Source organism: Eleutherodactylus coqui, chromosome 5, assembly GCF_035609145.1.
Source record: "Eleutherodactylus coqui strain aEleCoq1 chromosome 5, aEleCoq1.hap1, whole genome shotgun sequence".
NCBI classification, from domain to species: Eukaryota; Metazoa; Chordata; class Amphibia; order Anura; family Eleutherodactylidae; genus Eleutherodactylus; species Eleutherodactylus coqui.
In genome coordinates, this window is record NC_089841.1 from 22,657,413 (window position 1) to 22,671,675 (window position 14,263).

At 50.6% G+C, this 14,263-nt stretch overlaps 1 protein-coding gene across 1 annotated transcript in view; it reads right to left on the bottom strand.

Annotated features, from left to right (window-relative positions):
- The window catches only part of LOC136627325 (oocyte zinc finger protein XlCOF7.1-like), a 722,169-nt gene that overhangs the window by 403,981 nt on the left and 303,925 nt on the right, over positions 1-14,263 (bottom strand). The window contains exon 2 of the mRNA XM_066602340.1: positions 11,062-11,126. Coding sequence (XP_066458437.1) covers positions 11,062-11,126 — 65 coding nt within the window. The remainder of the gene's footprint in view (positions 1-11,061; positions 11,127-14,263) is intronic.

Genomic DNA, 14,263 nt, shown 5'->3' on the forward strand with positions numbered 1-14,263 from the left:
ACAGGAGTGAGGCTGCCAAGAGGTCCTGGTTTTGAAAGAGGCCTCTCTTTTGCTCCTGTGGATTCTTCTTGGCCTGGGACCATTGCCCAGATGAGGTACATGGGCTTGAGCGGCGAAAGGACTGGAAATATGATCTCCTTTTGCAGAGCCTTTCCTCTTCTAACCGCGTTTTGCGGAAGGAACGTGCTCTTCCTGCCCGTCGCATCTTTTATCAGCTTGTTTCCAAACAGCCTGTTGCCCCCAAAGGAGCTTGGTCAGCGCCTTTTTAAAGGACGTGTCAGCTGACCAACTCTTCAGCCAGAGTGTCCTGCAAGACACCTCAGAAGCTGCTAACACCTGAGCTAGGAATTTTGCCAAATTCGCTGCACAGACAAAATTCCCGGCCTGAATGATGTTATCCGCGGTATCCAGCAACTCGTTGGTCAGAGCACCCGCAAGAATATCCCAGCCTAGTTGCTTTGCACATGCAAGTGGGTCGTTGCGCAGTGCCTACTGCCTGAAAAGTATATTTTGCCAAGGATTCTAGCTTCCTATCCTGTGGATCAGAAAGTGATGCCGCGTCCGCTGTGGGAAGAGTGGTGTGTTTTGACAGTCGCGACACAGGCGGATCTACTACGGGAGGTACCGACCAACTTTTAACGAGATCTTCCAGAAAGGGATAAGCGATGTCCCATGTTTTCCCCGGTCCCTTAAAGCATTTGTTGGGGACTTCCTATTCCCTTTCCAGGACCACCTCGAAGTCCTGATGGGGTGGGAAATAACTGGCGTGGGCATTTATGCTGCCTGAAGGACACGGCCAGAGGCGGAATTGCCGCTGGCTCCTCTGATACGTGAAGCATGTCCTGCACTGCCACGACCAAGCTGTCCATCAGTGCAGCTAGCTTAGACGCTTGCTCCTCGTCCAAGTCCGAGGGGGATGAAGAGCGAGAGCTTTCCCCCTCCGAGAGACTAGTATACTTGGACACTAGGATGGACGACTGCTGCATCTGAGACGTAGATTAGGACACCGATGAATATCGGGATCGCGAAGATGCAGCCTGTGAATGGGAGGACTCCCTGGAGCAATGGGATCTAGGGGACGACTCCCTGGAGCAATGGGATCTAGGGGACGACTCCCTGGAGCAATGGGATCTAGGGGACGACTCCCTGGAGCAATGGGATCTAGGGGACGACTCCCTGGAGCAATGGGATCTAGGGGACGACTCCCTGGAGCAATGGGATCTAGGGGACGACTCCCTGGAGCAATGGGATCTAGGGGACGACTCCCTGGAGCAATGGGATCTAGGGGACGACTCCCTGGAGCAATGGGATCTAGGGGACGACTCCCTGGAGCAATGGGATCTAGGGGACGACTCCCTGGAGCAATGGGATCTAGGGGACGACTCCCTGGAGCAATGGGATCTAGGGGACGACTCCCTGGAGCAATGGGATCTAGGGGACGACTCCCTGGAGCAATGGGATCTAGGGGACGACTCCCTGGAGCAATGGGATCTAGGGGACGACTCCCTGGAGCAATGGGATCTAGGGGACGACTCCCTGGAGCAATGGGATCTAGGGGACGACTCCCTGGAGCAATGGGATCTAGGGGACGACTCCCTGGAGCAATGGGATCTAGGGGACGACTCCCTGGAGCAATGGGATCTAGGGGACGACTCCCTGGAGCAATGGGATCTATGGGACGACTCCCTGGAGCAATGGGATCTATGGGACGACTCCCTGGAGCAATGGGATCTATGGGACGACTCCCTGGAGCAATGGGATCTATGGGACGACTCCCTGGAGCAAAGGGATCTATGGGACGACTCCCTGGAGCAAAGGGATCTATGGGACGACTCCCTGGAGCAAAGGGATCTATGGGACGACTCCCTGGAGCAAAGGGATCTATGGGACGACTCCCTGGAGCAAAGGGATCTATGGGACGACTCCCTGGAGCAAAGGGATCTATGGGACGACTCCCTGGAGCAAAGGGATCTATGGGACGACTCCCTGGAGCAAAGGGATCTATGGGACGACTCCCTGGAGCAAAGGGATCTATGGGACGACTCCCTGGAGCAAAGGGATCTATGGGACGACTCCCTGGAGCAAAGGGATCTATGGGACGACTCCCTGGAGCAAAGGGATCTATGGGACGACTCCCTGGAGCAAAGGGATCTATGGGACGACTCCCTGGAGCAAAGGGATCTATGGGACGACTCCCTGGAGCAAAGGGATCTATGGGACGACTCCCTGGAGCAAAGGGATCTATGGGACGACTCCCTGGAGCAAAGGGATCTATGGGACGACTCCCTGGAGCAAAGGGATCTATGGGACGACTCCCTGGAGCAAAGGGATCTATGGGACGACTCCCTGGAGCAAAGGGATCTATGGGACGACTCCCTGGAGCAAAGGGATCTATGGGACGACTCCCTGGAGCAAAGGGATCTATGAGACGACTCCCTGGAGCAAAGGGATCTATGAGACGACTCCCTGGAGCAAAGGGATCTATGGGACGACTCCCTGGAGCAAAGGGATCTATGGGACGACTCCCTGGAGCAATGGGATCTATGGGACGACTCCCTGGAGCAATGGGATCTATGGGACGACTCCCTGGAGCAATGGGATCTATGGGACGACTCCCTGGAGCAATGGGATCTATGGGACGACTCCCTGGAGCAATGGGATCTATGGGACGACTCCCTGGAGCAATGGGATCTATGGGACGACTCCCTGGAGCAATGGGATCTATGGGACGACTCCCTGGAGCAATGGGATCTATGGGACGACTCCCTGGAGCAATGGGATCTATGGGACGACTCCCTGGAGCAAAGGGATCTATGGGACGACTCCCTGGAGCAAAGGGATCTATGGGACGACTCCCTGGAGCAAAGGGATCTATGGGACGACTCCCTGGAGCAAAGGGATCTATGGGACGACTCCCTGGAGCAAAGGGATCTATGGGACGACTCCCTGGAGCAAAGGGATCTATGGGACGACTCCCTGGAGCAAAGGGATCTATGGGACGACTCCCTGGAGCAAAGGGATCTATGGGACGACTCCCTGGAGCAAAGGGATCTATGGGACGACTCCCTGGAGCAAAGGGATCTATGGGACGACTCCCTGGAGCAAAGGGATCTATGGGACGACTCCCTGGAGCAAAGGGATCTATGGGACGACTCCCTGGAGCAAAGGGATCTATGAGACGACTCCCTGGAGCAAAGGGATCTATGGGACGACTCCCTGGAGCAAAGGGATCTATGAGACGACTCCCTGGAGCAAAGGGATCTATGAGACGACTCCCTGGAGCAAAGGGATCTATGAGACGACTCCCTGGAGCAATGGGATCTATGAGACGACTCCCTGGAGCAATGGGATCTATGAGACGACTCCCTGGAGCAATGGGATCTATGAGACGACTCCCTGGAGCAATGGGATCTATGAGACGACTCCCTGGAGCAATGGGATCTATGAGACGACTCCCTGGAGCAATGGGATCTATGAGACGACTCCCTGGAGCAATGGGATCTATGAGACGACTCCCTGGAGCAATGGGATCTATGAGACGACTCCCTGGAGCAATGGGATCTATGAGACGACTCCCTGGAGCAATGGGATCTATGAGACGACTCCCTGGAGCAATGGGATCTATGAGACGACTCCCTGGAGCAATGGGATCTATGAGACGACTCCCTGGAGCAATGGGATCTATGAGACGACTCCCTGGAGCAATGGGATCTATGAGACGACTCCCTGGAGCAATGGGATCTATGAGACGACTCCCTGGAGCAATGGGATCTATGAGACGACTCCCTGGAGCAATGGGATCTATGAGACGACTCCCTGGAGCAATGGGATCTATGAGACGACTCCCTGGAGCAATGGGATCTATGAGACGACTCCCTGGAGCAATGGGATCTATGAGACGACTCCCTGGAGCAATGGGATCTATGAGACGACTCCCTGGAGCAATGGGATCTATGAGACGACTCCCTGGAGCAATGGGATCTATGAGACGACTCCCTGGAGCAATGGGATCTATGAGACGACTCCCTGGAGCAATGGGATCTATGAGACGACTCCCTGGAGCAATGGGATCTATGAGACGACTCCCTGGAGCAATGGGATCTATGAGACGACTCCCTGGAGCAATGGGATCTATGAGACGACTCCCTGGAGCAATGGGATCTATGAGAGGACTCCCTGGAGCAATGGGATCTATGAGAGGACTCCCTGGAGCAATGGGATCTATGAGACGACTCCCTGGAGCAATGGGATCTATGAGACGACTCCCTGGAGCAATGGGATCTATGAGACGACTCCCTGGAGCAATGGGATCTATGAGAGGACTCCCTGGAGCAATGGGATCTATGAGAGGACTCCCTGGAGCAATGGGATCTATGCGAGGACTCCCTGGAGCAATGGGATCTATGCGAGGACTCCCTGGAGCAATGGGATCTATGCGAGGACTCCCTGGAGCAATGGGATCTATGCGAGGACTCCCTGGAGCAATGGGATCTATGCGAGGACTCCCTGGAGCAATGGGATCTATGCGAGGACTCCCTGGAGCAATGGGATCTATGCGAGGACTCCCTGGAGCAATGGGATCTATGCGAGGACTCCCTGGAGCAATGGGATCTATGCGAGGACTCCCTGGAGCAATGGGATCTATGCGAGGACTCCCTGGAGCAATGGGATCTATGCGAGGACTCCCTGGAGCAATGGGATCTATGCGAGGACTCCCTGGAGCAATGGGATCTATGCGAGGACTCCCTGGAGCAATGGGATCTATGCGAGGACTCCCTGGAGCAATGGGATCTATGCGAGGACTCCCTGGAGCAATGGGATCTATGCGAGGACTCCCTGGAGCAATGGGATCTATGCGAGGACTCCCTGGAGCAATGGGATCTATGCGAGGACTCCCTGGAGCAATGGGATCTATGCGAGGACTCCCTGGAGCAATGGGATCTATGCGAGGACTCCCTGGAGCAATGGGATCTATGCGAGGACTCCCTGGAGCAATGGGATCTATGCGAGGACTCCCTGGAGCAATGGGATCTATGCGAGGACTCCCTGGAGCAATGGGATCTATGCGAGGACTCCCTGGAGCAATGGGATCTATGCGAGGACTCCCTGGAGCAATGGGATCTATGCGAGGACTCCCTGGAGCAATGGGATCTATGCGAGGACTCCCTGGAGCAATGGGATCTATGCGAGGACTCCCTGGAGCAATGGGATCTATGCGAGGACTCCCTGGAGCAATGGGATCTATGCGAGGACTCCCTGGAGCAATGGGATCTATGAGAGGACTCCCTGGAGCAATGGGATCTATGAGAGGACTCCCTGGAGCAATGGGATCTATGAGAGGACTCCCTGGAGCAATGGGATCTATGAAAGGACTCCCTGGAGCAATAGGATCTATGAGAGGACTCCCTGGAGCAATGGGATCTATGAGAGGACTCCCTGGAGCAATGGGATCTATGAGAGGACTCCCTGGAGCAATGGGATCTATGAGAGGACTCCCTGGAGCAATGGGATCTATGAGAGGACTCCCTGGAGCAATGGGATCTATGAGAGGACTCCCTGGAGCAATGGGATCTATGAGAGGACTCCCTGGAGCAATGGGATCTATGAGAGGACTCCCTGGAGCAATGGGATCTATGAGAGGACTCCCTGGAGCAATGGGATCTATGAGAGGACTCCCTGGAGCAATGGGATCTATGGGAGGACTCCCTGGAGATATGGGGTCTACGTCTTTTACGTGACCTACCCCGTGACCACTCTGAGAAAAAAGCATCTCGTCTGAATGCAGCCTGCGTAAAATCGCAGCAGATTTACTAGCTAGGTCAGAGACCGCCGCAGTGAGGGATTGGGCCCATTCAGGTTCAGCTGCCTGTTCAACTCCTAGCCCGGAGCTTGCCGAGCTAGGAGACAGTTCGCACAGCGGGGCTCAGACTGACCGCAAGGGAGCTTCGCATTACAATGAGCACAAGCATAAAACTTGCCTCTACCTGTAGCCTGTCCAGAACCTTCCGGTCTGGGGTCGGATGTGATGTTAACAATACTGTGCACAAAATACTGGGCAAAATGCTGCAAGTGAAGACCGCAGGAGGAGTACAGCGCAGGAGGAAGTTGCCTCAGCAGAGCTTACCCTATCCAAGGCTGTCAGGCCCCAGCAGGAGCTCCTGGGTTCGCAGAGAAGACGACTTCCAATTCAGACGCAGCAGACTGCGCACACACGGCTGGTCTGATGCGAGGAACTCAGCCAGAAGTTCTGAGAAAGAAGGAGTGGCCGGAGGCAGGAAAGGAGGAGAGATCAGCCATCCCAGTCTTGTAGTGGGTTGTCTGTCACTTTCCCTCGCTGACCCAATGTGGGCGTGGCTTAATTCCAGGTCTGAGCCGAGGCCTAAATTTTTGGCTCCTCCAACTATCACCCCCTGAACTCCAGTGCCCGGGGATGGCCCGCTGAAGCGAGGAAGGCGGCAAGCGACACCGCAATGGCAAGAGGGAAGATCTACGTTGGCCGCGAGGTAGGGCTCAAGTAAGCCTGGGCCTAGATTTATGTCCCCTTCCGGAGGCGCGACCTCCACAGCCGCTGCCACCGCTGGTCAGGGAAAAGCCCTATCTCCCCGTATTCCCACAAGTAAAGTCTTCATGATGACCTAACCTAAGACATATCTGCCTCCTGCAGACACTAAGCTTAAAAACTGTTTAGCGTAATGCCTGCAGGAGGAGTATAGCTAGTAGGAGGAGTTAACACTTCTTGCTTAGTGTCGCCTCCTATTGGAAGTAGCTATACGCAAGATATGGCTGTGTCCCATAATGATACGGACAAGAAATTAGTATTGCAATAAAAAAAAATGATTGGTCAATGCAATAGTCTTTTCCATAACGACGTAAGGGTTGCGATAGTTGGACACTAAGGAAAATTGACGTGTTCGAACTATGCTGCGGGATAAAAATGCTGTAGATACCTTGGACTGCCATGACAACGAACAAGGTAGTTAGATCATGTCAAACCGAAAACATTAATAGAGGCCAAAATCTAACAGCAGCTCTCTTTTAATGCCCACGTGATGCGCACTATTTCACTGGAAACAGTACTGATGCTTGGCTAGGTCAGCGGAAAGAGAAGATCAGGACAACAAAGAGCAAAGTGGCTTGATACAATCAAATGTAGTAAAAATGATGATTAATTAGTGTAAAATGTCTATTGATTTGTATAAACTAGATGTATTACACAGCTGTAGTGATTTGACTCTGTAGTGTGCTATAAGAGTAGTCCAATGTAAAGTTCCAATGCAGCCACTCTAGGGTTAAATTACATAGGTATGGAGTGGAGCTGAAAGTAATGCTGGGTTACTCTTCAGTCCTCCCGCACTCCCACCTCAACTTCTGGGACAAAGGAACTGTTCTTTGCCTGACCACATGTTGAGACGACAAAGGCTTAGTTTGTACACGGGGCCTGAGGAGGCGGAGGGTGGGGGAAAGAGATTCTTTATAGCTTAACCAATAAAAATAAATATACATTACGTATGTAATATGTTATATGCCCATAAAGGGCAGGTATTATGTGTTTTAATAAAAGAAGTTCTGGGATTGTTTTTCCCCCAGAACATGTGTCTCAGTCTGAAGTCTTCTTACGCGCGTATATTAGTGTTTTGCAATTAGGAAGCTTCGGAATACCCCGGAACCTGCTGGAGAAATTCATATCCAGACCACAAAGCAACCACAAATCATGTCAATTGCGGACCCGAAAGAAGCGGTGAATGACAGAAATGCGTGGAGAACATTGATCCATGAAGGGACCGAACATTGGATACAGCTGAACGGATAATTATCATCATCATCATTAAGCTTAAATAAAACAAATAGTGTCAGGCAGCTGCTGACAAGGCAAATAGGATCATAGGGTGCATCAAAAGAGGCCTATGGGCACATGACTAGAACATTGTTCTTCGTCTTTACTAGTCACTGGTCAGACCACACAAGGAATATCGTGGACAGTTTTGGGTACCAGTATTCAAGGAGGACATATCACAGCTTGAGCGGTACAAAGGTGGGCAGCTAAAGTAATAAACAGAATGGGCGGACTACAATACCCAGAGAGGTTATCAAAACTGGGATTACTTAGCTTAGAAATAGGACGGCTGAGGGGCGACCTAATAACTATATATAAATATATCAGGGGTCAATACGGAGATCTCTCCCATCATATATTTATACCCAGGACTGTAACAAGGGGGCGCCCTCTACTTCTACAGCAAATAAGGCTTCTACATCTTTCAGTAAAGAACCCCCTTGTATGTCAAGCCGTGAGACTAAGGAACTCTCTGCCGGAGGATGCAGTCACGGCAAATTTGATAAAAGAGTACAAGAGGGGCCTGGAGTGTTTCTTTAGAGATGTAATATTATACATTATAACCATTAATACCTGCAAAAGGCTTGCTGATCCGGAGATTATTCAGATGGCAAGATTGGAGGAAACTGGCTTCTACCTGATTGTTTTTTTTAATCAATATTTGGTGATGGTGATGGTTTTGGAGGGTGGGGGTGGGGTGGGGTGTTTAGGCTGATCTGGGGGGACATGTCTTTTTCTCCTTACAGACTATGCTACTATATTGCTTTTGTTTGTTTTCTCAAAGTAAGATTGAAAGGATAAATACAGACCAATTATCCTGCGGTCCCTTCATGATGCTGGATAAACTACATAATGGATATATGAGACAAGTGTAAAACGTATAGTAAGACTGAACTAGAGAGCTTTACAGCCCTTCTACAGAGTGAATATCTCCATCTACCTGATGATTAGGTGAATACTGATAATACCTCCCAGCAGGCAGAGATGGTACTGACAATAGCTGCTCATGTCATGTTGTGCTGACGCATCACAGCATTCATAGCTCAGAAAAATGAAAGAGAAAGCAGGAAAAATCTCTACATGAAGATGGTGCCTGATAAGCATCAGAGAGGAGTCTGCACTGTGTGGAAGTGACTTCACTACACATAGGGCAGGTTCAGAGCACGACAGACAATCAGATGAGGGGCGCAGGGATGGAAAGATGTGCTTTCGCCATAGTGGCACTTCAAGGTAAAGATTAGAGATGAGAGAGCATGCGGGGGGTGGGAGTGAGAGAGATCTCCCCCTCTCTCTCCCCGCTGCCGCCCCCACCCCCGCATGCTGCTCGGGCGAGTACACAGTTACTCGATAAGACTGCTACGTGATCGAGTAGCAGCCTTAAACGAGCTTGCTCGCTCATCTCTAGTAAAGATATAAACATTGTCTTTCTATTATATAACTGTCAGCCATGTTTTCAGCTTTAGAGATGTTCCCTGCATGTATTACAGGGTTCACAATACAACTTCATTGTTTACCTTCAGCCTGATGAGTTGTGAAACTATCACATTAAAATGATCAAGTTTTAGCAAAAGTGGACCTTGATCGTTCTTTCAATTAATGCAAACATGTCAAACTTAAGGCCCGCTGGCCGAATCCAGCCTACTACCTCATGTTATGTGACCCACCGGCCGTGCAGCCCCCAATAAGCATTCCACTCATCCAGCCTGCAGCACAGATGCTAAGGGAAGAGGTCAGCAGTCATAGACTAACCAGTGGCTGCCGGACCAGAGATGTAGGCTAGGTGAGGGCAATGCCAGAGTCCAATAGGGGGCTTCACTGTTACTACTGGGGCCACTGTGAGGGGCCCTACTATTAACGGGGTCACTATTACTATTAAGGCTACTATCAGGGACAGTATGAATACCGTGGTCACTGTGATTGACCCTACTACTAATGGGGTCAATAGGGGACCCCATTACAATTGCAATCAGCCCTTTGAAAGCCACCATAATGCTGATGTGGCCCTCGATGACAATGAGTTTGACACAACTGATCTAATGTCTCTGGTCAGCGGTAATCCTGCCATCTCCACCGGCCTCATCACACAAGTAGAAGATTACATTATTAATATATATATATATATATATATATATATATATATATATATATATATATATATATATATAAAGGTGAAGGCCCCCACACACTGACTGACTCACTTACATACTCAAAGATAAAGGGGTCACAACTCCAAAATTAAATGTTAATTGCATGCTTAGATCCTAAATAGGAAAAGTAAAGGGGGGGGGGGGTCACAACTTGATTATTCAATGCTAATTGCAAAAGTAAGCGCATCCCCATGTAATGTAACTTCCAGGTGTTGAACAAGCGTGAAATTTGGTACGAGCCTTCCTTAAAGGGGTTGTCCCGAGGCAAAAGTTAATTTTTTTTTGCAGAGTCCCCCTTCTAAAGCAAACATTACTATGCACAAGTGTAAATGGCTTTTAAAGATGGTATCTACTCACCGTTCTAGCGTTTCATCAACTTATAAAACTTCTTCCAAAGATGGCCGCCGGGATCTTCACCCACGATGCAACGCGGGTCTTCTCCCATGGTGCACCGTGGGCTCTGTGCGGTCCATTGCCGATTCCAGCCTCCTGAGTGGCTGGAATCGGCACACGTGATGGGGCGGAGCTACGCGATGACGCATAGAAGGGGGCGGAGCCAGAACGCCGCTCGTGCCCGGACCAACCAGAAGGGAGAAGACCCTTCTGCGCAAGCGCGTCTAATCGGGCGATCAGACGCTGAAATTAGACGGAGCCATGGAGACGGGGACGCCAGCAACGGAGCAGGTAAGTGTATATCTTCTGTATGGCTCATATTTAATGCACGATGTATATTACAAAGTGCATTAATATGGCCATACAGAAGTGCTTAACCCCACTTGCTTTCGCGAGACAACCCCTTTAAGTCCTCAATGAGGAGAGTGGGAGGGGTGGCACATTCTGCAGAGGGACATCAGTACATGCAGCCTGGGGAGAATCGAACGCTCCTCTATGTGTATACATATTTTATTCCTCGGTTCCTCTCAAGTAGCCGTGAGTTCATAAAAATTTTCCATGCGAACAACACGTTAACACCTGTGCCAAACTAACTTGGCGGAAGTCAGGTATAACTGCTAGTATATAATAAGACTGAAGACAAGAGCCTCACAGCCTTCTACAGATCAGAGGGACATCTCCACCTACCTGATGGTCCTGTGGAAGAAGAGGACGGGGACATCTCTCTGGTGGGCTTCTCTTACTGGATGGAACTGCAGGAAACACAGACGGACACTGAAGTCATTCTTTACATACAGATAATAAGACATGATTACCGCATTCTTCTGACCAGAAGGATCAATGTCCACGGGAGTATTTGAATTAGGGCACCCGCGCAGATGACCCACAGTTCAAGCCGCCCATAGGGTACCATGTGTGTCCACACTTAAATTTTAACACGCAGATTTGTTTTCTAGATGTTTTTCTGAAATAGCACCATGCTCTATTTCAGTGCGGTTCCAGCATGGATGGCTTACATTGATGTCAATGGAAGCCCTCTGATCCACGGCCCATCTGTAATTGACAATGCAGACAGGCCGCAGATTCCATTGGAAAGCAGAAGTTGAAAAAAATAACTCTTTTAACTCTTAAATGGTGTGTGGGGGTCCCATACGGCCGCCCGCCATGAGATCACAGGAAGCTGTGTTAGTGTCATGGCAGCCGGGGGCCTTCTGAAAGGCTCCAGGGCAGTCTTAACAGAATGCCTATCAAGCCATGCCCGTGGGGTGGCTTGATAAACTGCCTGCCCAATTGCAGTATGACGTAAAGTTATGGCATTATATCATACTGCAGGAGCGATCAAAGCGTCGCAAATTGTTGTTCCCTCTGGGACTTAAAATAAATAAAAGTAAGATCAATAAATTATTTTAAAAAAAGGCATAAAAGTTAGAAGTCCAAACTATCAGAGTAACGCAATTTTTACCTCGCACCATGAACGTCAGAAAAAAAAAAGAAATGCGTTTTTTTGGTCACCCTGTCTCCAAGAAAAAAATGAAACAAAAAGCGATCAAAAAGTGGTATGTAGGGGCGTGGCCTGGGCTCGGAGCAGCATGGTCGCACTCTAAATCTGCTCCTTCTAGGCCTCAAGAAAAAGCTGCCCTGAAGTAATACCCTCAGCTACGCGAGCTTCCCAAAGCTGGTGGAGAACACCAAGAACCCCAGGAGAATGTCTCGAGGAAGAAGGGGTCTCCCAGCAAGAAGGCAGAGGATATGCAAGCAGCAGCTCCACCCCTCCAGCTGCCCAGCGAAGCTCCACGATGCTGGAGGGGTGAAGCCCCCAGTCCCCCCTGCCCTCTGTCATTGCTACAGCTTCAAGCCTGATAGGGAAAGAGGAGGAGAGAAGAGTAGAGAGCTGCACCCTCCCCACTGCCGGCTCTACTGACCGGCTCCATGGAGCTCTGAGCAGCGGGGATAAGGAGAACTGCACTCATGGCAGCACCCCCTGCTGGCACTGCTGCCCCGTTCAGGGGAATCATGAGCTGCTCACTAAGCTGACAGCAAGGGAGCCAGGCTTACAATAGCAGCTCCCTCCTTCACCCTGATGACGTTACTGCCCCGCTCAAAGGGAACTACAAGACACTCATAGAGCAGAGTCCACAGGGGCCAAGAGTGTGTGGGGCCAACCACCCCCTCCTCCACTTTCTCCCACCAACACCAAACATATACCAAATAAAGTCACCAGCAGGGACCCCCGACTGGACACGGACATTCTAGATTCAGACACTACATATCCCAGCGTAATTCCACCAGCTAACTCTCTAAATGCGATCCCCGCTAGCAACCAATCTGCTTCGGGGGCTTTTTTGAAGGAAGCCATGCTAGCACTACGTCTCTCAAGAGACATCGCCAAAGCAATGGCTACAGTCTCATCAGGTGTTGGCGCCTTGGGAGAGAGGGTGGATCCTATAGAACAAAATATGGGGGAATACACCACAGCCCACAACTCACTAGCGGACGCACACATCTCACTTGCAGAAGAAATTGAAACCCTTAAATCTAAAAATCGCTGATATGGAAGATGGGAATAGAAGAAACAGTATAAAATTCAGATGCCTTACAGAATCAGTATCACCGGCTGAAGTCCCCTCAGACCTACAGAAGCGGATCCGTACTCTAATCCTGGACTGTTCACATCAAGAATCAGCCATCGATGGCGCTCACAGACTACCAAAACATCTCCCAAACTCCACTCCACGCCAAGTTGTTGCTAGCATTCATTTTTCTACGGTGAAGAACAGCTTATGTTGAAATCAAGAGACTCCCTCCCAGACCCCAACCAGAATATTGCGCTGTTCGCAGACCTGTCACAAGCTACAAGCACAGCGTGGAAAAAAAACTCACCAGTTGTCAAAATTCTAAGTAAACACAGAATTGCATATAAACGGGTCTTCTCCAAAAAGTGATCGCCACAAAGAATGGATCAACCCCCTACTTCAGCTCTTTAGAAGAAGGAATGGAGCTTCTGCAACTCTGGGGCTTATCTACGTTATCTCGGTATTAGTGTATCTTGACGCCACCAGCAATAGCTGGTGGAGTCAAGATTGACAAGGGGGTGACGCCCCCTGTAGATGATTGCCTGCGCTGCTTCTTGGGCACAAGGTCCTGGAAGGACACGAAAGTAAGCATAGAGCGGCCGCCAATGCTGTAGCCAGATCTCCAAGGAGCTTCCCTGTCGGCCGTTCGCCCTAGATTTCACAGCCGGCAGCCATCTGCCATGAGCTCACAGCCCACGGCCGGCGCGGAACTCAGGGCCGCCGCCGGCCATAACGCAGCTCACAATCGCCGGACACAACGGAGCTCACAGCCGCTGGCAGATACAGCCGACGGCAGGGACGGACCTCACAGCAGCGGCAGGGACGGAGGTCTCAGGCCGGCAGCCGGGTGGGATACATTCCAGAAATACCGTCCAGGACAGAGGCGAGATGCTGCTATGTCTCCAACCATTTCTGCCGACCCTGCTGCCTTACACTGACGGTTAGTGGTCTTCTTTTCCTTACATTATTACATATTAATGGTGCCATTTTACTATGGGAACATGGCAGCATTTACAGATAATAATGTAAGGCAAAGAAAACTAACCGTCAGCCTGATGCAGCAGGGCCGGCAGAAATAGATCCACAGTGTGCTACTAGTAGCTTGCAGCCTTGACCCTATCAGAAGCTAGGGGTGTGACAGGGGCGTTCCTCCTGACAAACCCCTAGCTTCTGGTGGCGTCAAGATACACTAATACCCGTTATCTCCACTTTATCCACCCGAGCAAAACACAACCAAGCGTCATTCACCATCTCTCAAGCTGGCTAAAGATCGGACCCCAGCAACAAGGGACGGATGAGGACTTTACCACTCCAAC